The sequence below is a fragment of the Telopea speciosissima genome, chromosome 10, assembly GCF_018873765.1.
Source record: "Telopea speciosissima isolate NSW1024214 ecotype Mountain lineage chromosome 10, Tspe_v1, whole genome shotgun sequence".
Classification (NCBI taxonomy): Eukaryota; Viridiplantae; Streptophyta; class Magnoliopsida; order Proteales; family Proteaceae; genus Telopea; species Telopea speciosissima.
The window spans coordinates 26,965,795-26,993,045 of record NC_057925.1 but is presented as its reverse complement, the minus strand read 5'-3'; the positions used below and the strand labels follow the sequence as shown (position 1 = coordinate 26,993,045).

The window sequence follows — 27,251 nt, the reverse complement described above, 5'->3', positions numbered from 1 at the left end:
CTAGGAAGGCATAAGATCAGCCACTCCTCGCTCTATGCCCTCTAGACGCTGAGCCTGATCGGAGAACTGCTTCTTGACATCGTTGAAGCCATCTGCCATCCTCAAATTCAGTCGTCGAATAGCCATCAAGATGTCACTACCTCCCCCAGGTGCACTCGAAGTACCTGTTGCTGACGGTCCAGAACCCATAAACTCCAAGTCATCATCACTATCATCCTCATCCTCCTCCCTGGCCCCTCTGCCATCCCCGTACTGCACCTGCTCCCCTACACTATCGTAATCATAGTATAGGTTCATCTTCTGTAGTGCATTGAACCCAATAGGTCCCTCAGTGCATGTTCCCTTTGGTTCATGGTCAAGATCAATCCCAAGGAATAAGAAAACCCTAGTGAGTAGCCGACCATAGGGTAGAGTGTTGTTTCGAGCAGAATTCATCACCGCACGGGCCATGTACTGCATGACCATGTGAGGCAGGCAAATGGGCTGGCCAGTGTACAGAGAATGGGCCAAAACCATAGGCATCAAAGGAGGAAGGGTGTTGTGCCCCTTAGAAGGAGCCAGATTGGTCTTGGCTATAAAGATCAGAACACGCTGAGAAGGAGGGAACTTGAAAAGATCTTCGTTCTCCTCGAACCTGTCATTGGAGAGAACCTTAAACAGTTTTCGCTGCCCGTCTGGAGGGAGGCACTTGTCCAAATGACTGCCTGGAGCATAGTATACCCTCTCACCTTCTGAAGATACACTGAGAAGAACCCCCAGCTCCACGGCATTGAAGCTAATGACCACTCCCTTTACATAGGAAGTAAACCTGGAGCCGTCGTCATCCTCCTGGACCATTACCAGATTTGCATAGAATTCTCTGACCAGTGTGGGGTAGTAGAAGTCTGGCTGAATGAGCATATCGGTCCAGTTCAGTCTACCAAACCTGGCCCCCACCTTGTAGGCCAAAAGCTCTTCCACTAAGACATCTCTCTCTACAAGAATCTTCCTATTAAGAGATGCTCCCTGTAGATTCCTTCGGTCTTTTCTGAGGTAAACCGGTTTACATTGTAGGTAGTGGGGATAGCTCGCACAAGGGATAGATCCCTCTTCCTTTTTGGACCCATGATCAAATTTCCTACACAAGGCACAAATCAAAGAAGAACGATAAATGTAAGCCAAATTGAAATGATGACATACGATTGGCAAATAAATAATGAGAGTAAGATGCTTAAAGGATATGGGAAGGACTTGAAGGGAAGGATATACATGATGAGGAAAATCAAAATATGCAAATGTAAATGATGACAATATGAAATATGGATACCATTGGAGACATGTTGAGAAGAAAAGAAGCAAGGTTAATTCACACATGAACCCTACATGAGATCCCTAGTGTCGAAATATGAGGTCAACACAAACAATGTATATGCTCTTGAATATTATATATTTCAACCAATGTCAAATAAGCAAGATATTGAATGAAATACCCCACAACAAGAGACAAGGACTATTTAGTTGAGAAAAAGGGGATAAGCACCAAGGATTTTGCAAATAATCCCATAAATAAGAAATGCCTTGGGGATACATCAAGTGAATGAATTATTTGGAGGATAGAGGATAGATTTCAAGGGTTTTGTCAACAACCTTACAAACAAGAGAAGATGTTTGAAGATAAAACAATGAGATAAATCCCTATGAGATTCTAGGGCACATAAAGAATTAAACACAAACTTGAAAGTTTCCCCAAAGCATGGGAAGATTGAGGTTTTATCCCAATTTAAACCTAGAATTATCCAAATAAATCCGACTACACTTGACAACCATAGCAATCAATCTCTAAAATGCTTTCAAGGGCTTTAAAATTTATAAGATATACAATAAACAAACAAGGAATCCAACCATGTAGTGTCATTGATCGATTAGGGCTTGATTCTAACCCAAGAACCCTAGCCTAAATAGATTTTGGTATGGATTTGGTGTGCATAACCATGAAAATGCAAACAAAATCAAATCCCATCACACCCTAGGATTATCCATCTCAAATCCAAGAAGAAAAAGGAAGAGAATATGAAGAGACACAAGCAAAATCTTACAATGGAAGAAAGAAGAAAATGGAGAAGAGGAATGGGAAGGAAATCTTACCTTGAACAAGTTAGAGATGAACTTTGAAGCTTGAGATTGCAAGAAAACCCCCAAGAGAGTGCTAGGAAGCCCAAACGAAAGTCCCTATAGAGCCTTTCTCTCCTATGGTTGCATTTCCCTTCTTTGGAGCCCAAAGTGATTTTTAAAACTCGCGGTTCTGTTTTGTTAAAATTCTGCAAATGGACGAATGAACGGATCCACCTATCGTGACTCCACTCGCAAATCCGCCCCGCTTAAAACTTAAAATTTTGGGTTGTTAGCCTGAGCGGATCAATAAGCGGATCCACATTCATGAGTCCGCTCATAGACTCGTTCGATTCATTTCCTCTCGGCCATTGACCCTTCTGAGAATGGACGAACGAACGGATTCACGTTCCGCATCCGCCCGGTCAGCCCACTCTCTCTATTTTTCGGTGGAACCACGAACGGACCCGGAGTACTGATTCCTTCCGTGAATCAGCTCAATTTTTTTTAGGATTTTGAGCTCAAATTTTAGAGGCCTTTTGACCAAACCCATGTATGATGATTTTGTGCCTATACCCTAGATTGAACACCCTGGTTGTGTAACCCATTTGTGGGGACCACCTAAGCCTCGTCTAATGCCTCAGAATCGAAAAGGATTAGGACTTATACCCGACTGGGCTAGCCAATATAAGATGGCAGGCATCAGTGTACGTTGTGACTCCCCTCCTATGCCAGAGAAGGAGAGTTACCTTTGTGGATGAAAATCCTTAGATCCCGTTAGTGAGTGAACTGGAACCTATGGATAGAGAAACCTAAACCTATGTGATGTAGAAATCCTTATGGGGGTACATAGGATCCAACTCTTAGCCAGGCCTGAAGAAAAGAAACACTAGGCTAGTTTGGATAGATTTAGTTGAACAAGCCATAAGGGCCACGTGTACTTGAAAATCATTCATGGCACCTCAAACTAGTGAAAACTCTATTTGTACCTTACTTAGTTCATCCAAACCTTGTATAGGCTCATAGAGGGAGTCCTACACCGTGACTTGGTTTCCAAAGAGACCTAGTATACCGTACTTGAAGACTGCCTGTTCCTATGGATTGACCTAGGGTACAGATATGTCCATAAGGATATGAATGTAATTATTAAATTATACCTATGATTGGTATGAAAATAATAATATAATTATATTTCTTAAACTCTTGTGTGTGGCTTGATCTATTCTTTTGAGCCACAAGCGTGACTTTGGATTGACCTTATGGTAGTAGCTAGTTTAAACCCCAACCCTGGTCAACCAAACCTTAATTCAATAGGAAATTAATTTAATAATGACTGGGTAGGTTAATAATGGAACCTGTTGTTTTAGTTAAAATAATACCGCAAGCGTACAGGTCAATTGTAGCTACAGGTCGAACACGAGGAGATATACACCACCCTATTTTACTCACTTTAAAGTAATACAAAGTGAACCAAATTAAAGTGTTAAATTATACTAATTAAACTAATAAACTAACGGATCCTAACTCACAAGCATCTAACGAATTAAATTGGCATGAATTAAATTGGTGTCCTAACACATATCCATCTAACCTATCAAACTAACGCGAATTGGAAGGGATAAATTACAGCCAAATACCACAACCACATAAAAAAAAAACTAAAAGAAGAAGAAGGAGAATGAGATAGAAGAAGAGAGAATGAGATAGAAGAGAGGGAGAATGAGTTTAAGAGTTTAGAGAGTAAAAACCTGGATACTTGAACAAACCTTGCATGGCTTCCTCTTCTAAATCTCCGAGTCTTGTCATCAACTTAGAAACTTAGACTAGAAAGCTTGAAACTAATCTAGAATTATTACAACCATATTGAAGACATAAAATTAAAGCATGAATCAAAAACATTACAACCATGAAATTGAAAGCACGAAATCAAACTAGAACTTAGAAAGCCAAAAACTAGAAGAAGAGAAGAAGAAATTTCACTAATTAATTGTACTAAAAACTGAATTAAAACTGACTAAAGTTGAACTAAAATTGAACTAGAACTCACTTGTTACAACCCAAAGGGCAAGGGGTATTTATAGGGGGAAGGGAGAAGAGAGAAGAGGGAAGTGGTAGGAGAAATATTCCCTAAGAAAAGAGAATATTCTCTTCTCCTTCCTCCTTTACAATGCCTTAAATCCCAAGAAAAAAAAAAAATAGAAAGACGGAGAGAAAAGAATCCTAGATACATAAACCTTCTATTTATTAAAAAGTAACTTTCTAATTCTAACTTGTGCTTCCTTTTCTTTGTAGGTGTTTTCTCCAAGCAATGAGATCAAGGCATCTTTGATTTTTCAACCTTCCACAGATGAGAGAATATCTTTCAAAATAAATCTATCCCAAGTAGAATTTCAAAAGTGTCCATGAAAAGTTGGAGGAGAGAGAGAGCAAGGGTGATGACTAGGATTCCACTCACAATTAATGAAATGTCAAATCTGTCATTCAAAAAATGTGGAGCATGGGATGCTTATATAGGCCTCACTGTTGTATTCTTTACGAAAAATCACCCAAAATAGATCCAAATTTCGTCCAATTTGGAGTTCGGGAGCCCAAGATATCTCAAGTTGAATTTGGACTGCTCCAGAGCCTTCCAAATGGAATAATTCGGCTGACAGAAAGATAACTTCTGATAATTATGCTACGGCCCCTAGAATCCGAACTTCTGCTTTATTTTGTCTCCGGTCGACTGTCAATAATTACAAATAAACCCCTATCCACGAAAACGGCCGTAACTTCTTCGTTTCAACTCGGAATCAAGTGCCGTTTGAACCGTTGCGAAGCTGATTCATCGGGCTACGCATCCATACTATTAACACTTCAAAATTATGCTAAGGGACACTCTGTACTCACGTTCAAATTTGACTGATTGGCGTGATTCTTTCGGTGCTCAATTCAAACTTGATTTTCTCGACTCTTGGGCGCTTCTGGCTATTCTTAGCATCTTTTGCTCCATTTTCACAAGAATTCACTTAAAACTTGAAAAGCACAAGAAAGCACCGAAGTAACTCTGTCCAATGTGGTAAAATGTATGCTTTATACCCTAAGATTTCACACATAAATGTGCTCATCAGATTCCCCCACACTTGAACGTTACTTATCCTCAAGTAAAGAAAAACTAATCTAGATTGCAAAAAATCCTAACTCACTTTCGTAGGAAGTCTTTGAACCCCTAGGTTACCCCTAGTGGATGAGTTGTGTCTCGTGAGTGTTTGCAGTGAATATACACCCAAAATTCAATTATAAATGAATGCTACAAATTTTAATCATGGCATAAGTAGGACAGTGCACATAATCCCAAAAAGTGATCACCTAAAGATCAAGAAGCCAAAGGTTCCCCCACACTTGAATTTTATCACTCCACATCAATTCAAGCAATAAGCATGTATCAAGATTAAGGGATCTCCTCATATCTTCTGAACACTACTCACCTTCAAGTAAACCACTCATAGCATCGATGGAACCAAAGACTTAGGCTTTGAGTATTTTTTACCATACTTTCTTGTCAGGCATTAAGACAAAAGCTTTATATTTCTCAACAACAAACTCTATTTCTACTCCATTACTGTTCTCTGAATGACATGGTGGAGCATACACCAGACACCCAAATACTTGGTAGCTTCGCTTTTTGCATATATCCATAAGACATTGAGACATTGATGTAAGAGTTTTTTTTTTTTTGAGTTTTCTTCCAAGGAATTTTGATCAAGTCACCCTGTTTCATGAGGCACAGTGCCCTGTCTAGTCCCAAGGAATTCCACTTTCTTTTCTGTTCCTTGTTTTTTTTCTTTTTCTTTTTTTCTTTTCTTTTTTTTTTTTTTCATTCACTTCCACTTTCATGCCTTGCCTTGCCACAAACAAATTGGTCTCAACTACTAGCCAAAAGATCAAAGGGTCCATAAAACACATAGAGGAATCTAGCCATCAAATGAAATAGTACTCATATTTTCTAATTCTGTCCCTCTCATCGGATGCATACCAACTACCGTCCTTGAAAAGGAATTTTTTATTATTTTGCATGCTAGGGCACCTAATTCTCTCTTTCTCTCGCTTCGCAATCAAAGGAACGAATGCACAACACCAAAACTACCGCGACAATCAAAATTTACCAAATAAGTAAGCTCACACACACCCCCACACTTAAGTCATGCAATGTCCTCAATGCATACATAAAAGAAAGAATAATGACAAGGGAGGAGATGAGGGGGCTTACTAGATATAATCAAAAAGAGGATCATGAAGAGTTATGAGCTCTACAACAAGTACTTGGGGCATCAAAAGAAATCTCAATCTATATCCGGCAAATGTAGAAAGGGCTTCAGAACTAGAAAACACTCGACCATGAATTTTAGTAAAGCGAAAAATAATATAGAAATTAAGCACAACTGAGAAATATCCAATAGAAAAATCTGTCCTCATGTGACAATGGAAAATGAAGGCATTAAAACTCATGCCATAAATCCTCCCCTTCTCTCCCTTTTGCAATGTAGAACACATGTCATGTTTAGAAAAACCAACCAAAAATGAATCGTAGTAAGCATCAAAAAGATCATGAATGTCAGTAACCTCATCAAAATAATCATAAAAGTTGGGAGGTTTACTCAAATCAATCCTAGCAATACAACTATCCGCCCTTTGCATAACTTAGTTTTCCAAATAAGGATCGCGATAAAATGCTTGAAGAGCATCAGGACTAACATTGTCCTCCTCAATAAAATCATTAAACCTAGGAGGTTTAGACAAATCAACATGTGGGACAATGGAATCCTCAAAATGATAATTATCTGGGTTTTCCAAAGAGAGAGAGGGAGATCGAATTTTCAGGGTTTCTATGCTATCATAAAAATTTGATTCTAAATCAGTGGAAACGCTAGGCTCACTACGATCAGAAATTTCAGGCAAAAGTTGGACGTCCCTAGGTAGCTCATCAAACTCTGCTTCACTAACATATTTAGGAGACTCAATCTCAACAAATAAATCATCATGTTGGGGTTGACTCTTGTTAACCTCAAACTCGGGTGGTGGACTTTCAACATCAATAGGCGGGGGATGGGGTGGTTCATTCGGAATTGAAATCTGGTAACATAGATTAGGTTCAGGCTGACTAGGTAATTTATCTGTTTCCTCCTCTTGCAAGATTGTGACAATCTGGGTGAGTTTCTTCTCTATAAGGGCAAGCCTATTCTCCATCTCACTCATGCTTGTGGAATTAATTGGAGGGTTGGGCATTGGAGGACCAAACTGATCATGACATTGGAAATTGGGTGGTCCAGCTTGGTTATTCCATTGATCCCATGAGAAATTGGGGTGATCACTCCACCCCTGATTGTGAGTGCCAAAAGAATTGTACTGAAATAGAGGACTCATATTCTCATCACTATAGCTACCCCCATAAAGATCAGGGCATCCTTCCATAACATGGATAGTCTGGGGATGTGACCAGTCAAATTTTTCCGAAAGCCCATAGTTGGGTTGGGGAGAAAAATTGTACTAGGGTGGTGCAAAATTGTTCTCTATCTCACAACTTCTGGCTTCCCTAGCCTATTTAAACATTTTCCCCAAAGTCATGGTTGCCTTAGCATAGTTCCATCTTTCCCCCCAAGTCATAGGTGGAAGTGTATCTCCCATTATTCTAAACTAACCACCTATCCCAAATTGAGGTCTCCCTTAGAAAAATTAAAGAAAAATATAAGACTAGAAAAAAATTCACTAAAAACATGAGGGAATAAATAGACAATTGGTGCATTGCCCTCAAAAATTGAAACAATGATTCCAAAGCTGTAAGGTTATCATATAGGTTGACAGCAAGGGAACCCGTATAGTCTTCAAGAGCCACCAACGGGCGATTCCAATTGGATTCTAATGTAGAGTGGAGGACTACTATACGTTCCTGTTTCCAAGGCACTCACTATGTCGCTTTCCTGTTTTCAAAGTTGGTCACCTCCAAAGATAAGTCATATGCCATTCCACCCAACCAAGTCAAGATGCAGCATCATAGGTAACTTAATCCTATGAGGGACACCAAAAGAGGTTGGGTTTGAGCATAAAAAGGACTTTAGATTAGGCGCACAGTCTTTGAAACAGAAGAGAAACAAGATGAGGTTTTCAAAAACTGATTTTTTTTTTTTTTTTTTAGAAGAAAAGGTAAAATAAAATAAAGCACTTCGAATTACTTAAAAATCAGAAAAATAAAGTGGACAATAATCTCCTCGGCAACAGCGCCAAAAACTTTATTGAGTTAAAATAATACCGCAAGCGTACGGGTCAATCGTAACTATGGGTCGAACACGAGGAGATATACGCCACCCTATTTTACTCACTTTAAAGTAATGCAAAGTGAACCAAATTAAAGTGTTAAATTAAACTAATTAAACTAATAAACTAACGGATCCTAACTCACAAATATCTAATGAATTAAATTGGCGTCCTAACACATATCCATCTAATCTATCAAACTAACGCGGATTGGAAGGGATAAATTGCAGCCAAATACCACAACCACATAAAAAAAAAAAAACTAAAAGAAGAAGAAGGAGAATGAGATAGAAGAAGAGAGAATGAGATAGAAGAGAGGGAGAATGAGTTTAAGAGTTTAGAGAGTAAAAACCTGGATACTTGAACAAACCTTGCATGGCTTCCTCTTCTAAATCTCCAAGTCTTGTCATCAACTTAGGAACTTAGACTAGAAAGCTTGAAACTAAACTAGAATTATTACAACCATATTGAAGACATAAAATTAAAGCATGAATCAAAAGCATTACAACCATAAAATTGAAAGCATGAAATCAAACTAGAACTTAGAAAGCCAAAAAGTAAAAGAAGAGAAGAAGAAATTTCACTGATTAATTGAACTAAAAATTGAATTAAAACTAACTAAAGTTGAACTAAAATTGAACGTCGGCAGACGAACGACCAGATCCACCAATCGTGGTACCGTCCATCAGTCCACCCAGTATAATCCCTGTATCTTGGCCTGAGTGGACGAAGGCACGGATTCACTCTGTTTGCCTCCGCCCGAGGCCTGTTGCTCTCGGGTCTGTCTCAGAGATCGGACGGATGCAGGGGCGGACCAAAGAAGCACATCTGCCTGTTGATCCGCTTCCTTTTTGGTGTGTCTCAGGTGTCAAACGGATGCACGACCGGATTCAAGTGAAATGTTCCGTCCGTGGGTCCGCTCGCTCTATTTTTACCCTTTGGCCTGAACGGAGTCAGGGACGGACTCACCTCTGCTGAAATCGTCCGTGAGTCCGCTCGTGCTGTCTTGGTTGAAATCTGAATTTAACCTTGAGGGCCTAGCATGGGACCCTTCTATGCATGCTTTAATGATTTTTTTTGTATTCCTAGGGTACCCAACTCGATGGATAGCGGGGAGCCCAGGTGAGATTCATGTCAACCACACACGGCGACACCCGTGTTAGGCGAGTGGGTTCTGGGTGACTTTGTTGGGTTTGAATATTATATAATTGGCAATATCAAGCATGCTATCGTATATTTATAAGTATTGTGCGCATTGCATTATTATTCAACTGTGAACTGTTATGAATGTGATGCTATGCTCACCATTGTATCGGGCTATGGTGCCGGGTGTGCCGGTACCGGAACCCCAATTTATTTAATTATGAAAACTATTTTATGCATCCTGATCTGTATGTGTCGTGCCGTACTGGTATCCAAGTACTAGATGGAATGGGACGTTGATGCACCCGTAATACCTATCGGGATAATAGGACTTGCATATAGTATATCTGCGGCTAGGATGCTTGTTCCCTTATGCTACGACCCTTGCCAACAGGGATTTATGTGTTGGATAGCCTGAGCACCTATGGTCTGTGGAGGTGGGAGAGGCCAGGACAAGGTTAGTGATGGTTATCGGGGTCTGCCACTGGGTGGTCATGATGGCTTCTACCGGCATAGGTCCCCTTGTGATAATTGAGGTTTCACTGGGGCGATAGGATAAGTGACCATCAGTGTCTCCCGAGTTATCATAGTAGCATACACTTGACCGATAGAATTGTGTGCAAGGTGGAAAATGAATCTAACATTAGCATGCATCATTCTGCTTGATATTGTTTGTGTGATGTATGCGCATTCCCCTTTGCTCCCTCAATAGCTAGTGTTGCTAACCCCTTTGCGCAATCCCTTTTTAGTTGTTATGCAGGAGGTACTACTTAGATGAGCACCGTTGGATGCGAATCAAGTGGAGCCGGTGCCTGTGACTTGGATGTAGATGTACACCCAAGATTGGTGCCCTTGTGGCAATTATTATCATTTAACTTTCTGTCTTCATGTCCACGTTCATGTATAAACTATGTGTTTAATTATAGGAGAGATTGAATGGTTATATTTATGAACAGTGTAATATGTGTTATCATTAAAGAACCGATGCTCTATAATTTCACATGATTTAAGTTAATTTCGCTCCCGCTAACTCTGTAATTGGAACGACTTATTCCATTTTGGTACGTTCCCTTCTGTTATCAATACGTGATGACAGGGTGGACTGTGGCTCGGGACACTGTATCTGTGATCCTGGTAGGTAGTGGGATGACAAGGGTTGTCCCAGTCACCCCCTATGTGGCAGTATATATATTACATCGGGATGGGGACATAACACTATGTGACACTAGCAGGGACTTAATACTTGATTCAAAGTCATTTTATGTGATGATAGTTATAATACTGTTAAACAGTTTGATGTATCACTTTAACATTTCTAACTGTTATTTAAGTTGTTTAGCTATTAATTAAATGTTTTCTTGCTTTCTATTACTAAATTATGTGTAGAGTAGGGTATTTTAGTACGTCATCGCCTACCAACCTATGGTCCGATTGAAATTCAGATTTGGACTTTGTTTTGCAAAATCTGAGAGTGCTATTGTGTTTAAATGACCTAAAATACGCTGAATACCAAGTTTAAGACCCAAACTAGGTCTAAAACCCACCGAGTTGAGGCTTCGAGTCGAGAAAAAAAAATGCACCAACTCGGAGAGATCTCGACTCAACTCGATTTTTCCAAGGGCCGAGTTGGTACCAAGACCCGAGTTTTAGTACCTTGCTTCGCATAATTCATGTGATTCAAATATTCAACGATAAGCATTAAGTGTAATATCAAACCTGCATCAAGTATAACAAACAATTAAATAAGAAATTACAAAAAAAAAAAAAATGATTCAAATCTTCATTAACAAGTGCAATTTTTCACTTAGAATTCCTATTACAAGTTCTGATGATGTATGGAGGTGCACCCTCACTAAAACTGGTAGATTCTCCACCAAGAAGGCTGATGTTTTTCTAACATCAGTTTCCACTAGAACTAATGCTAGCAAATGGTGGAATTCTTTTTGGAAATTGAAAATTCATCCTAGATTTAAAATCTTTTTTTGGCGTCTTTTACATGCATGGCTCCCCACTCGTGGCATTTTGTTGAATTGGATGGCTATCGAGACTCAATGTCTTCTATGTGGCTCTTGTGCTGAGTCCATCTGGCACCTATTCCTTTCGTGTAACTGGACTAAGCACGTATGGGCTTCTGGTCCTCTAGGACTAAGAACTAAGCATCTGTCTGCTCACTCTCTCCTTCATCTAATGATCTCTTTGTGGCGCCGTTTCTCCCAAGTTAGGGCCACTCTAGTTTGGTTTTTTCGGTTTTTATTATCACTTGTTATTTTCTTTGGTCTGTAAGAAACAAGGTTCTTATGAGCAATACTCTTGCTGACCCTCATGTGGTCTTAAACAATATTTCACTTTGGCTGAGGGAATTGGGAATTTCCCCACCCGGTTTACATGCTAGTAATTCTCCCTCTTCTTCACTTGCTAGTTACTCCTTCACACCCCATATTAATGCAAATACATCTGACTTGCTGATCGCAGGACTTTATGAACCAGATCTTAAATTAGGCCGGTGGGAATATTATGTTTTGGTGCATGGTCAACATATTCTAACGGATGCAAGTAGCTGTCAAACACTGGATATGCAAGAGGTAGAACTGAAGGCTTTTTCGGAGGGGTGGTCCGCAACATGTCGGACAGGAGTGGCGGTTACTGAGATATGGTTAACCAATAGAACAGTTTTTAATATGCTAACTTATAAGTCCTCTATCTCGTGGGACCTTTAACCTATCTTTCTTCACCTCGCTGAGGTTACAAACAATTTCTCTGGCTTGACTTTCCGCTTGTACAGTAGGTATAGGATCTCTAACGAACCAAACTCGATGTAGGTTTGCTTGGTATGTTGTTTGTTTTATCATCCAAAAAAAAAAAAAAAAATACAATTTTTCACTTCTTTAAGCATTCCTTTTGAAGATGAAACTCTTCTATGTTTGTATCAACTCGGTAACGTATCAATATAGGTATCATGCCAATACATGACACCATGGTGAACAATTACGGATGCAAATGGTGAAAGTCGAGCACAAAATTGAGAACCTTTGCAAAAACCCATAGCAAATTTACAGCCTACAAAGATCCATCTGCTTATTACACTCCCGAACTCTCCTTGCTTTCATCCAAAACGTTATATACAAGAAACAAAAGAAAAGCGTGTAGGTGGAAGGAAAAGAGCAACAAAAACATACCTACCACCACACAAGTCCGAGAGTATTAAAAACAGCTAAAATCTGACAAAGCAAAATGGTTGGACGCCGAACTACATTAATATTCCTATGCAATAACACTGTAATAGATTCAGTCAGTCTACTTGCCCTTGTGGTAATAGAGTCGCAGTTTCTTCCTCTTTCTGTAGTAATAGAGTCACAATGTCTCCCTTTTTCTTGCCAGAGAAACCTTTCAGCCCTCTTTCCTTGGCAAAAGCCCTCAACTCACACAATTTCAATTTCATCATCTCGTTAGGGTCCTTAGGCAGTAGACCTGTAACTTTATCATGAGATTCAGAAATGCCACCAGACTTGGGTAACTGTAGGTCTTTCTCAACTCTCTTCCTTTTCTTTCCACTTGGCTTTGACTGCAGAAGCAATTCACTATGATTATGGTCAGAAGCAACACTGGATTCTTGGCCAACAGAAGATTTGCAGAATTCCAGACCTTTCCCACTTTTCATCTCAATTGTATCCCCTTGCAATGTTGAATTCTCCAGAGCAACACTAGGTAATTGAATTTTACTCTTTGATCTCTTTGCCTGTGGCTTTGAAGACGGACATAAGCTGTCATAACTATTGCCATCAACAACACTGGGCTCTTGGGCCATACAAGAATTGGGGAGCTGTAGGTCTTCCTTGCTTGTACTCTTAACTGTATCCCCTTGCAATGTCTCACTATTTTCATTGACCTTAGCTACGTCTGAAGGTTTTGTACTCTTCTTTTGCGTGACTTGTGGCTTTGAAGGTGGAAATAAGTCACCATGGCTATTGTCATCTACAAAACCAGGATCTTGGGCCCCACAAGAATTCTGTAGGTCTTCTTTGCTTGTACTCTCAATTTTAACTCCTTGTAATGTCGCAAACTCTGTAGGACTTTCACTAGGTTCTTCAACCTTAGCAATGTCTGAAGGTTTTGTAATCTTCCTTCTCTTGACTAGTGGCTTTGAAGGTGGAAGTAAGCTGGTTTCATTATCATTAGATTCAACACCGGATTCCTGGACCCCGCAAGAGATTGGCTGAACTGTTTTCATAGTTCTCTTCTGGTTGTTGGCATTAGCATTCATACACGTTGAACCAGGTTTTTGCCTGTCTCTTCCCCTTGAATTGGAAGATGTATTTGAAATGACATCTGCAATTGAAGTAACACATGGTTCGTGGCCATCCACAGGGTGCAACTGCATTTCATTCTTTGTTGTCTGCCCTTGCAACTTCAAATGCGAATTTTCATTTACAGTGCTATCAGTTGCAGGGATTTTGGGTTCTTGGACTGCCATTGTGTCTGACATACTTATATCTTTTGCTACATGACCTAGTAAATCTGAAGGTGATTCTGCAATAGCATTATCAGTATAAAAAATACCAACTTCCCGGGCTGCAACTGTGACTGGATGATTCATTGACTTTTCATCTGGCTTCATAGATGAATTTAAGCTGATGTTGATACAAGAAACATTGGATTCTTTGACTTCCTCTGTGGTAATAATTTTCAAACTTAAGGAACTCAAGCTTTTCTCATCATCAGATTTGCCAGTTTCGTGGCTGAAAGCATCTGATCTGAAATCTTTGACAATGATGGTTGAGTCTAAACTGATGTCTGCATGAGTGACACTGGGTTCTAAAATTTCATCTGTTATGCTACTTCCTGAATCAAAGTTGCTTAAACTTTCCCTGTCACTGGATTCGCCAGTTCCATCCCTGAAAGTATCTTTCATGGCAATATCTTCAGGCTGTTCATTACAAAAGGCAAAAGGAAAATGAGAACTCTTCCATTAATTGAGATCCCTGTGTCTACAATTTTGTACCATCATATATTCTAACTTGCTGATGTTAACAAAAGCACAGAGAAAGAAGGTTTACGCAAGTCTACTTGATAAAAAGCAAATTAGGAGTGAACAATAAAAGTTAAACATGTGACTATTTTCTGCCTAACTAAAGTTATGAGGCATCTCTATCCACTTACATGTTGATAAACCTTTTTGGACCACTTATGTTTTCATTCACTACCAACACAGGCTTCCATAGAGCAGGAATCTTCAAAGTAAAGAAAATCCCATCATAGGGTTCTTCAGACTGTATAGATGTCCAGAGAATTTTTTGTCAAGACACAAAATCAGCACATGGAGTTTGGTGGAAAACAGGGAGTTGGTTCTTGGTAATCTAAATATCAGGCAAAAGCATCCATATGGAGTGCTTCATGAGTTCACAGAAACTAGTTAAGCCACAGATGACTCGCAATGGAAGAGCATGGGAATGATGGGACTGAACCTAATCCAAGAAGTTGACTGATTGACATACCCCATAATCTCCATGTGCCATCCTCCAATCTGATTTCAAAGGGAAGCACAGAATGTATATTGTTCCATCATCAACCACAACTTACATAAGTCCAAAACTGACAGAGAAAAAGGTTTCTACAAGTCCCTACCGGATAAACAGAAATTAACAGAAAAGAAAAGTGAAAGGTTCTATTTACTTTTGCACTTCAATATTTGCACCTAGATCACTCAACCTTTTCATTCCTAGAGAGTACGGAAGCTAGGTAACAGTTAATTTCTGATGTGCACAAATACCCTTGCCATAGGGGTTTCAGAATCAATAGACGAAGACCATAGAAAGGGCACATACAGCCCAAAACACCATAAGGGGGGGGCACGGGCGTATTCACAGTGTTCATAGAGTTTTTCTTTTGGCATCAATTATGTAGACATAGATAAGCAGCGGAATAAAGGTCTTTTGTTTTTTTATTGCAAATGTCAAGCAAGTATATCTACATGTGGAGCTTTGTGAATATAGACAAGTGAATCAAAACACATCTCTCTCACGGGGATGACCAGCGGAAATGGTTTGACATTGCCCTGCATCTTTGGTGGCCATCCTCAGAGACAACCCCCCCCCCTCCCCCAAAAAAAAAAAAAGAGATTAGAGAAGCATTTGAGGAAGTGTTTATGCTCTTCAACTAATTTCTACTTTTGGTTTTCTTTTTTTTTTTTAAAAATTTTCATGTAAGTTGCCAAAAAGGGAAAAATATCTCTGTTTTTTAGAAAACAGAAGGCAGAAAATGACTGGAGAAATGCCTTGTTTAAAGCTTCCCTCTCTCTATCAAATATGTACTAAATTAATGCCAAACACAAAAATAACTCTCGAAATCCGTCTCCAACAACTAGAACATTGTACCTAACACTTCAGCATATCATAAGAACAATATGGTATCAACACCATACACCATTGAATGGTCTTATCCCTACCTCCCCTAATATATAACCCCCAAAGTGGAAAGTCCAATGAGCCACACTAGGCACAATCATATTTAAATCCTTTGCATAGTGATCATGAAAGTTGTTAATAGAAGAAGAAGAAGAGAAGAGTAGAGAGCAAGCAAGACTCTCATTATTGAAAGAGCCCTGAAAAAGTGATTCATATAGAGATAAGCTGTACAGGGGCAAAAAGGGGAAATCAGAATAGTAAAAAGGTAAAAAGGAAAAGAGAGGGATTCCTTCTCGGTATTAGTGCGAGATTCCCTAACACTAATCCCGAGAAGGATAAGTTTCCTTCTCTACCCTTCTAACGCTCCCCCTCAAGCTGGAGCATATATATCAATCATGCCCAGCCTGCTATAGATATAGTCCACCCTCCCACTTCCTAATGACTTAGTAAAGATATCTACAAGTTGCTCTCCAGTCTTGACATAATTTGGAGAGATTACTCCCTGTTGAAGTTTTTCTCTCACAAAGTGACAGTCCACCTCAATGTGTTTAGTTCTCTCATGGAAGACAGGGTTTGAGGCAATATGTATTGCTGCCTGGTTTTCAAACCATAATTGCATTGGTGTAGAACTCTCAAACCCTAGCCCAATCAACATCATCTTTAACCAAACCAACTCATAAGTGGCATGTGCCATGGCTCGATATTCTGACTCTGCACTTGATCTAACCACCACACTCTGTTTCTTGCTCTTCCATGAGACAAGGTTCCCTCCAACAAATGCACAGTAGACTGTAGTTGATCTCCGATCAATCGATGATCCAGCCCAATCTGCATCGAAAAATCCCTCAACTCGTGTATAGCCATGATTAGTGTACACTAACCCTCGTCCAAGAGTTTTCTTGATATACCTTAAAATCCAAATGATAGCATCCCAATGAGATGTCCTAGGAGATGACATGAATTGACTTACAACACTGACCGGAAATGAAATATTAGATCGAGTGAATATCAAGTAATTCAACTTTCCAACCAACCTTCTGTATCTCTCTGGATCATCAAGGGTATCTCCCTCATCTGCAACAAGTTTGATATTGGGATCCATTGGGCTATCAAGGGACTTGCACCCTAGCATCCCAGTCTCTGTAAGCAAGTCAAGAGTATACTTTCGCTGTGAGAGAGAGATGCCCTTCCTGGATCGAGCCACTTCGACCCCTAAGAAATAATTCAACTTTCCCAAATCTTTAGTTTGAAACCTCTGTTGTAGATGAGTTTTCAAACTATCAATGCCTGTAGAGTCATCACCAGTAATCACAATATCATCAACATATACATTCAGAAAGATCCTTCCAGCCTTGTTTGACGATAGAAAAGAGAAGTCACTATTGCATCGTGACAAGCCAAACTCAAGAACCACTTCTGTAAACTGGCCAAATCAAGCCCTCGGAGACTGTTTCAATCCATATAAAGATTTCTTCAATCTACAAACCAACCCAGACTCCCCCTGAGCAACAAACCCGGGAGGTTGCTCCATATATACCTCCTCATGAAGATCTCCATGGAGGAAAGCATTTTTTACATCAAGCTGATGCATAGGCCATCGATGAGAGGCGGCAAGAGAGATCAAGACACGAACAAAAGAGAGCTTGGCAACCAGAGAAAAGGTATCCAAGTAATCAACACCATATACTTGGGCATAACCCTTAGCCACCAATCGAGCTTTCAGGCGAACAAGAGGGCCATTAGCATTAACCTTGACCACATAGACCCAACGACAACCAATAGCAAACTTCCCAGGTGGTAGTGGAACAAGATCCCAAGTGTGGTTATGCTCCAAAGCCTGTAATTCTTCTTCCATAGCTGTCCTCCAGCCAGGAATAGATAATGCCTATGAATGCTCTTAGGAATAGGATGAGATGCAACAGTAGAAAGACAAGATTGAAAACAAGAAGATAAGCCAGAATAAGAAACATGAAAAGAAATGGGGTGTTTCACACACTGACAGGTACCTTTCTGATGAGCAATGGGCTGATCCAAATCAGAAAAGGGAGGATCAGGGATGGGATCCACAGAAGGCAAAGACGTGACAGCAGGCGGAGCATCTATGGGGGTAGCAACTTCTTCTCTTGGACGAGGTTCATGTTGATAAACATGAATAATGGGAGGCCGAACATGAGGCTGCACAGGAGGCTGTATAGCACAAAGAGAAAGATCCGCATCCAAGGAAGGATCCTCAACAGGCTCATGCTCATAAGTGCGAGACTCAAAGAAAGAAACATCAGTAGTAATAAAATACTTGCAAAGTGCAGGAGAATAACAGTGATACCCCTTCTGAACACGAGAATTTCCCACAAAAATGCATTTCATAGTCTTGGGATCTAACTTCGACAAACCAGGAGTATGGTCCCGAATAAAGCAAACACACCCAAAGACTCGTGGGGGCAAGGGGAACAAAGAGTCAGAAGGAAAAAAGCAAAGCATGAGGAATTTCCACCTAGGATAAAAGAGGGCATTCGATTGATAAGATAACAAGAAGTTAACGCTGCATCAGCCTAGAAGGACTTGTCCACTTTCATTTCAAAGAGAAGGGACCGAGTCACTTCCATCAAACGATGGTTCTTCCGTTCAGCCACACCATTTTGTTGGGGTGAGTCCGAACAAGAAAACTGATAAATGATCCCATGAGCGGTCATAAAATTAGAAAAAGGGGCAAAAAAAATATTCACGTGCATTATCACAACCCAATACCTTAATATAAGATCCAAATTGATTCTTAATTTCAGTAATAAATGAATAGAAAGTAGAGAACAATTCAGAACGATTTTTCATTAAGTACAACCAAGTCACATAAGAGCAGTCATCAACAAAAGTAACAAAATACATAAAACCCAACTTGGAAGACACACGACAAGGACCCCATACATCAGAGTGAAACAAAGAGAAGGGATGTAAGGCCCGTTTGTTGACACAAGGGGGCTAACTCACACGGTGGAGTTTCCCAAACTGACATGACTCACAATCTAAAACTAAAAGGGAAAGCAAACTAAGAAACAATTTTTGCAAACTCTGTAAGGACGAATGACCAAACCGATAGTGAAGCTGATGAGGGGAAGCCGTGCTGGAACAAGCAATTGAAGATGAGATCTCAAGAAAATACAATCCCCCAGATACCCTGCCTCTACCAATCATCCTCTTCGTCCGCAAATCCTGAAAGACACAAGAATCAGGAAAACATGTTACAAAACAGTTGTAGGCATTGGTAAGTTGGCTAACAGACAAGAGATTGAAAGGAAACTTAGGTAAATACAACACAGAAGATAGGGAAATGGAAGAGGTAGGTTGAACAGTACCAGTGCCTCGGACAATAGCACAGGAACCATTAGCTAAAGTAACATTCGAATGAGAAGGTTGTAAAGAGAAAAAGATACCTGAGATGCCGAACATATGATACGATGCCCCGGAATCAACAATCCAGGGCCTAGAAGTGGAGAGACACGTAGTGGCATTACCTTTCTGGACAAAAGTAGCAGTGGAAGAAATGTCCTGAGCAACCTTGCTCTGGCTATAGCGAGCATATCCCTCCTCTGTCATAGTCGAAGTCACAGGGCGGTCCTCAGCAGGTACAAATGGGACTGCAGGATCAACACTGGCAGTGTTAGCAATCTTGGAATGTGGGGGTTTTCCATGGAGCTTCCAACAATAACGCCGAATGTGGCCAGATTTGCCACAATGATGGCAAGTCCTTGGAAGACCAGATTTCTCACACCTCTCAAATATGTCATGGGTACTAGCAGAAGGTAAAACTGGAGGGGACTTGACAGGCTGACGAGACAAGCAAAGAACTCGAGAAAAGGTATCTGCAAGAGATGGAACTTCAACACCTCCAAGAATCTGAGATCGTATTGAATCAAAGTCAAGGCCCAAACTGCCCAAAAAACTCATAACTGCAAGTTGCTCACGTTGCTGCATCTAGGTAACATTAGCAATAATGGGCAGCAAAGCATTCAACTCCTCATACATCCTCTTGAAATCAGCAAAGTGTTGGGTCAAGGGTCGACCCTTCCTATCAACTCGATAAAACTCTTGAGAGAGTTCATAAATCCTGGATAGATTGTTGTGTCCAGAATATAAGACGGCTAGGCAATCCCTTAAATCTTTGATAGTGTTAATATGGGTTACAAGATCTACAATAGTACTACTATCCATAGAGTTCAACATTTGACCCAAGATACGATTATCAGTGACCTCCCATGTGTCAGCATCCATGCTAGCAGGTTTCTTGCCAATCAAGTGATATTTCTCACCCCTCTCTGTGAGAACCAGGGTCACAATCTTTTGGCATTGCTGAAAATTCTGACAGCCTTCTAACTTCTTAGAGGTCAAAAAATTTGGGGAAGATGATACGACCTCAGTCATAGCCTTGGTGTCCTTCGATGTCTCTCCCATAATGATCACCAAAGAGGAACACCAAGAAAATACCAAACAAACAGTTGCAGCTCTCAAATAACCACCAGAAATCGATTCATCAATTCAACGGAAGCATAAACAATGCACAAAAATCTAACACGGAACCAGCCGAAATATATAGCATATCAAGTAAACATTTCGCCGCCCAAAAAAGCAAGCCAGTAGCATACAGAAACAATCCAGCTGAATAATATCCCCCAAAAAAATCGATTCAAAATATCGATATCAATGCCATATCAAAACCGAGATCCAATCCAGCAGCATAGCAACATATTAAACCCTAAAAATCGATTCAAAGCAGTATAGAGACATCAAAACAGTCCAGAAAATCAATCTACTCAACCATAAACCAATACGAAAGACATCAAACCTGAGATTTCAATAAGAATCGATGTCTTCAAATCATCACAGCATCCTCCGAAAACCTTAAAGAGTCAGAAATGGGGTAATATACCCCCTACGACAGGGAAGAACTCTAAAGTGTCTTCAAAATCTGCTTGAAGCTAACCCAACGTCTTCTTTCAATTGTTGAGATAAGAAAGGAACTAAGATAAAACAGTCGAAGTGTGCCCTTTTGGATCAGATATGCTCTAATACCATGTTAAAAGAAGAGAAGAGTAGCGAGCAAGCAAGACTCTCATAATTGAGAGAGCTCTGAAAAAGTTATTCATATAGAGATAAGCTGTACAGGGGCAAAAAGGGGAAATCAGAAAAGTAAAAAAGGTAAAAAGGAGAAGAGAGGGATCCCTTCTCTGTATTAGTGCTAGATTCCCTGACGCTAATCCCGAGAAGGATAAGTTACCTTCTCTACCCTTCTAACAAAAGTAATTGAACAAAGTTAACCACTTCGAGAGAATATCCTCTTAATTTCTTTTCTGTAAGACTTGTGCCTTACTTTGGGCCCACAACATTCACCTTGATGAAGCAAGTACTTTGATAAAAACAAGAAGATCTCTATTTCGAAACTATCCTTTTGGGGCTGACAATTAACTTCTCACCCTTAGCACCCCCACTCAAACCCCCAAGATAAAGGTAGGATATGAACCCAAAACATGGCCACAACAGGCCATGGTCCTTACGGCCACAACAGGCCATGGTCCTTACCAGCTGCGCTAGCTCGCACCTTCATACTCTGAAACTATTTGGTTACATAAGCATCTCGTCACTTAACAATCTCCTTATAAACATCATAGTTTCAAGGGGGGGAGGGAGGAAACCATCTAATACAAGAGCAAATTACCACATTACAAAATCTTCGATGTCCCACCATCCTCCCTTCAAAAATTTATATCTCAATCAGAATTTGTGATCACTTATATTTTTGCGACTCCCAGTAACACCCCCATAATAACTACCCTACAAATGTCTCATCCAAACTCCATCATATATATGACACCATTCTCCTCATATAGACATGAACCACATTATGTTTGATCATTTCACAAATGGAGCAATTCCTTTTAAACACCAATTGTCTGAATAACATCATATCTGGTAAGAAGATACCCTTTAGAAGTAATGCCATTTTAGAACTTTATTTTTCTTAATAACTACCCTACAAATGTCTCATCTAAACTCCATCATATATATGACACCATTCACCTCATATAGACATGAACCACATTATGTTTGATCATTTCACAAATGGAGCAATTCCTTTTAAACACCAATTGTTTGAATAACATCATATCTGGTAAGAAGATACCCTTTAGAAGTAATGCCATTTTAGAACTTTATTTTTCTTAATAACTACCCTACAAATGTCTCATCTAAACTCCATCATATATATGACACCATTCACCTCATATAGACATGAACCACATTATGTTTGATCATTTCACAAATGGAGCAATTCCTTTTAAACACCAATTGTTTGAATAACATCATATCTGGTAAGAAGATACCCTTTAGAAGTAATGCCATTTTAGAACTTTATTTTTCTTACTGGATAAAGAAAAGCAGCTGTCTTCCTTCTTTATCTCAACCTGGAAACAAAAAAAGGAAAAAGTACATCGAGATTTCACTCAATATACAGTGATCATGCCTTTCTAGAACTTAAGCTCAACCAATAAATTAAAGAAGGCTATTGCCCAATACATTCTTTCCCCTTTTATCAGTGTATCAAATTCAGGTTGTAAATAAACAAAAGAGATTTTGCAACCAACAACATCACAAAGCAATTGTAAAGGTGATTCAAAAGTACAAGGAGAATTCCGTGCATAAAACTAATAGAACCTAATATGTTCTTATGCAAATTTCTGGACAGCTTCAGTACTGATTCTGTAAAAATGCAATCAACAAATCCCTTTGTAATAGAAACAACAGGATGATAGACTAAAAAATGGAGTGAGTTAGAATAAAAAAAAATTTAGAAAACACCAACATTCAAACCTGTTCAGATTTACTCTGGCAGCGAGTTCTGAGTAAATCCTTCACCATTTCAGAAATTCTCCTGGGAGGATCCACATGCATCAGTGACTGAAAATCATTATCACAATCATTTTGCCCAATTTCATTCTTCAAATTCCGTATCAGAAGCTCCAAAAAGTTGGTTTTTTCTTCCAGACCTTTACAGCATATGTCAAACCACTCTTTTAATTTATTCTGTTCAGCCCATTCTGATTGGGTTTGAAGGATTACCAGATTCTCTTCAAGCTCTTCAATTTCAATATTTGCCTTTGATATCAGTTTTCTTAGTGCCTCTACACAAGATTTCTCATTTAGAGCATCTTCTTCTATCACATCTTCAGCAGGAAACAATATAACAAGCAAAGTTAGAATAACAGTACTATAGCTCATATTTCAAAAATTGGGCCCAAAGGCTCAGAATATGAAACAGAGGGATAACATCATTTACCCGCACCATAACCAAAGTAGAAGTCACACTCCCATTCATGTTGTCGTATATCAAAGCTGCTTTCTGGTGAATCTGAAGAGTCAAGTTTTAATTAACAAACGCAATAATGATACACATATTTTTCAGAAGGCAACATGCTCGTAGAAAAGGGGGGAGAGAGAAGAACTTCAAGTAAAATATCCAAATGAAATGGAGAAACCTTGAGTGTATGACGGACCCCAGAGATCCCAATCCATAACTATATGACAAGTTATCCTGAAAATCCAAATAAACATTACCATGATATCAACTATTTAAAAAGAGAGAAGGATGATATATTTGGTTATAACTACACAGGTTCTCTGAAAATACCTTAAAAATCACTAATATAAATAAAATAGATAGGTACATGACTTATCACTACCAGGACTTCGGAAGGAAGTTTCCCAAAGCAGGCCAAGACAACAAATAACACTTGCCTTTGTCACAAGGATGAAGTTGATAGCTATTTCAAACTATTCTAGATACCACATACTAAACCTCATAATTGGCTTATCATGGCAAGAGCAAACAATAGCTTCACAATGGATGAACTATAACAATGCCAGATATGACCAGCTCCAAATACATGCTTGTATATCTCAATTAAGCTAAAACACAGGCTTTGTAAAACATATCACATTCTCCTAAGAAAGAAATAGAAGCAAACCACTTCAGTAACATGGTGACAGGGTAAGGAAAAAAAAGATTAACATGATCAACAGGTATTTTTGTTCTATATGGAGGCAAAAGCCGCAAAACTACTGAAAATCAGTATGAGAGCCTCAACAGGATGAAAATAATAGTTGAGATGAGAACCCTTAAAGGATTGAAAGCGTAGTTGAGATGAGAATCCTTAAAGGATTGAAAGAATAAAATTCTCGAGCAGATCCAGTTATTACCAAGATATTAGTGACTTAGGATCCACAGTAACTAGGACAATATGTGGGCTTCACATACTCGGAGTATAGTTACCACAAATGGAACTTTAATTTCCCAATAAGCATAGAAACTCAATGAAAATTCCGTATCACATTGCAACTGAAATTCTGGAAGATGCTAGCTATTAGCTGAACTGGTTAGAAATTAAAAAGCTTCCTAACAGCCTTAATTTCATTAAATGGGTGATCTATGCCTCTGTCCATGAAACACTCTGAGTATGCATGCTCGCTGGTTGTGAAGGGATTTTGTGTCAAATGTAAAATAAAACAATGTGGGGAGCCACATGTCTAAACACAACACAACTAACCCTTATCCAGCAGTGCCACAATTGTATGGAGTTAATAAATTTAAAACGAATATCAAGTGTCACGATCATTATTTAGGTAAACAAAACCCTGGAAAAATGCAACTAGTCTGGTAACAGAAACAATTTCATAAAGGGGGAAAGAGAAATAAAATATTGAAAGGTATTTCAACAACATGCAAGTTCAATCAGGACATATCTCTACAAGGAAAAAGCTATCTCAGCTAGAAAACCTTCACTCATGGATTTGATAATAATGTCCTAATAAACTTACTGGAGAAAAGTAGAATAGGCAAGGAGATTTCCTGGCTACTAAACAATGAGATAATCGAAGTGAGTTTCATTTTGCATGTTCAAATCCATCAATAATCTATCTGACCATAGATTGCAGGACTGAGAGGTCGGACCACTGGTGTTAATAAACGTGACTGGATCATAGGTCAAGACCAAGACCATGAGGGGGTTAAAGCTGTTCACTGAACAGTGGATCATCTGGTTAAAACAATGAAAGTTATTTAACTGGATGCTCATGAATGCCATGCTTTGGAGCTCTTGTAGAATGAAAGTTAAAATTTATTAGCAAATAGGTGTATAGAAAAACTTCAACCTAAGACCACTCATTTGAAAAGCATCAACCATATCATCAGTCTGAACATGCAACTTGTTTCATATCAATAAGGGGGAACTCGTACATCATATATTTTACTCACATTTTTTACTTTTTCTAGTCATAGCATTCAAAACTGTCGACAGATCAGCAGAATGGTTTGACTTCCAGGTGGTTTAAAAGTTCTACCTAAAACAGCATACGTTTTAATAGAACGCTGAATAACATGATAACCTTTCAGAATAGACCCAGCAATGTCATCGTTATGAAATCCAAATTTACGAAATTGAAAAAAAATAGTGATCTATTTTCCTTTGGTTCATGATGTGGTGGTTGTGAAACCAATTAAAGCATAAGCCAGAGGTGAACTAAAGGTCAGATCAGTAATTAACACAAAGCCGGATTTAACAAGTGCAAATGCTATTCAAAGTATCCTCTGGAACTGTCTGACATCACCGAACAATGCCTGGACGATTTATATACCGTTCTGTCTATAGATTTGAGACTACATGCCTAATATTAGCAGCAGTCAATATAAGCCTTATGGGAAGAGTGTGACACCACAAATATGCTAAGTTTAGTGAATAGTATAACTAAATCATTTCATCCTGTCTCTCCAAAATCACATTTTTTCTTCTGTGATGGATTTGTCTGCACCTAAGGTGGAAATAAGCAAATTCAAATGGAGATCTGATCCTTATATGACTGTGCATATATATAAAGACAAAAAGAAATTTCCTGTCAATCCCTGCTTAAGATGTCACTTCTTGGACTATTCCAGGATTTCCCTCTTTTCCAGCAACTTCTAATTTCTGAGAGTGAGGTGTCCATAAAAAAAAATAAAAAAAAATAACAAACAACCAAGTGCAGTGTATGAAGCACTAACCGAACCACCACAAACCAAAATACTCTCATTATTAGAACATAGGATCAAATTAACTCCCTGGAGAAATTATCAGAGAAAGAGACATAAATCAGACCATGGAAGGAGAAAGTAATCCATCTCAATACGTCAGACAATAAGTATGCACTTCAAAACCTTTTGCAAGGCTTGATATTGATCAGACTGATCAAACTCGCTGCCACATTTGGGGCTCACCACCTCACCCGTTAGCAGGTGGCTACCCAAATGACGGATGCTAATCCAACCAATAACGAAGAAGATCATGATAGAAAGAATGCGTCCAAGTATCCAAAACAACAGAAAAGCAGCAAGAAAAGAAACAGAAATTGAGCTCGTCCGTGCAGTTTTCATCAAACCTACGACAGGCAATGGAGCAGTTCGAGCTTCAAATTAAGTAAAAGAAAGAATCAAGAACAGATACAGAAAAGAAAATTTACTTCATATAATAACAAAATACACAAATTGCAGTATTTGTGTGAACTCAGTAAAGAAAAACTTATCTCTATCGTAGCATAGAACATCAAACAAGAAAGGAACATAAATTTTATGTCCATATCCATAGATAACGAATCAAAGAGTAAAATGTAAAACGAATGCAGAAAGAATTAGAAGAATATACCCAACAATTCTTCTGCAAATCGAAAAATGCAGCACGAATCACTGAACCAGAAGACTTTTTCAGCTTCGGTACTTACGGTAAAACCTGATTTTCTAGGGTTTCGAAGCATAGAGATAAGAGAGACAGAGACTGATATTGAAGTCGAGTGACAGATACAGACTACAGAGTAACATACTAACATCGCCCGTTTTATGAGGGCGAGAAAAGGCGGCAAAGAAAACGACGACCGCTCAGAGAGTCAGAGCAATGAGTAATGGTGATTTCGTAAATAAATTGTTATATCAGGGGTAAAATTGTTATAAAAACTTCGAACGTGTCCATTATGGAATGAGTTTTACAGCGCTAGAACAGAGTCTGTACGGTCAGTGCTCTGGATGTTGACACGTGTCGATTTCATGATACGATATACAGTAAAAAAATGAATATTTTAAGAACCGGATGGATCACTTTTCAGGAGTAACGAAATTATTTCTTTGTCTTAATCTTAAACCGAGTCGATCTGAGTCATAGATGGGCCCCACTCTAAGGCTCCCTCTGCCAATCGTATGGTACAATAATGGTGGGACCCACAAAACCCCCCAAATCTGCCGAGGAAAAAAAAAGGATGGTTTGT

The 27,251-nt window shown here is 39.2% G+C and overlaps 1 protein-coding gene across 1 annotated transcript; it reads right to left on the bottom strand.

Annotated features, from left to right (window-relative positions):
• LOC122643453 lies at positions 1-26,819 on the bottom strand. Its single transcript, XM_043837072.1, has 6 exons — positions 26,644-26,819; positions 23,444-23,499; positions 23,245-23,316; positions 22,779-23,131; positions 12,825-14,446; positions 1-1,117 (listed from the first exon to the last, which is right to left on the bottom strand). Exons 1-6 carry the CDS (start codon positions 26,817-26,819, stop codon positions 1-3), a joined length of 3,396 nt encoding a protein of 1,131 aa, XP_043693007.1.
• Between the last annotated feature and the right edge of the window lie 432 nt (positions 26,820-27,251).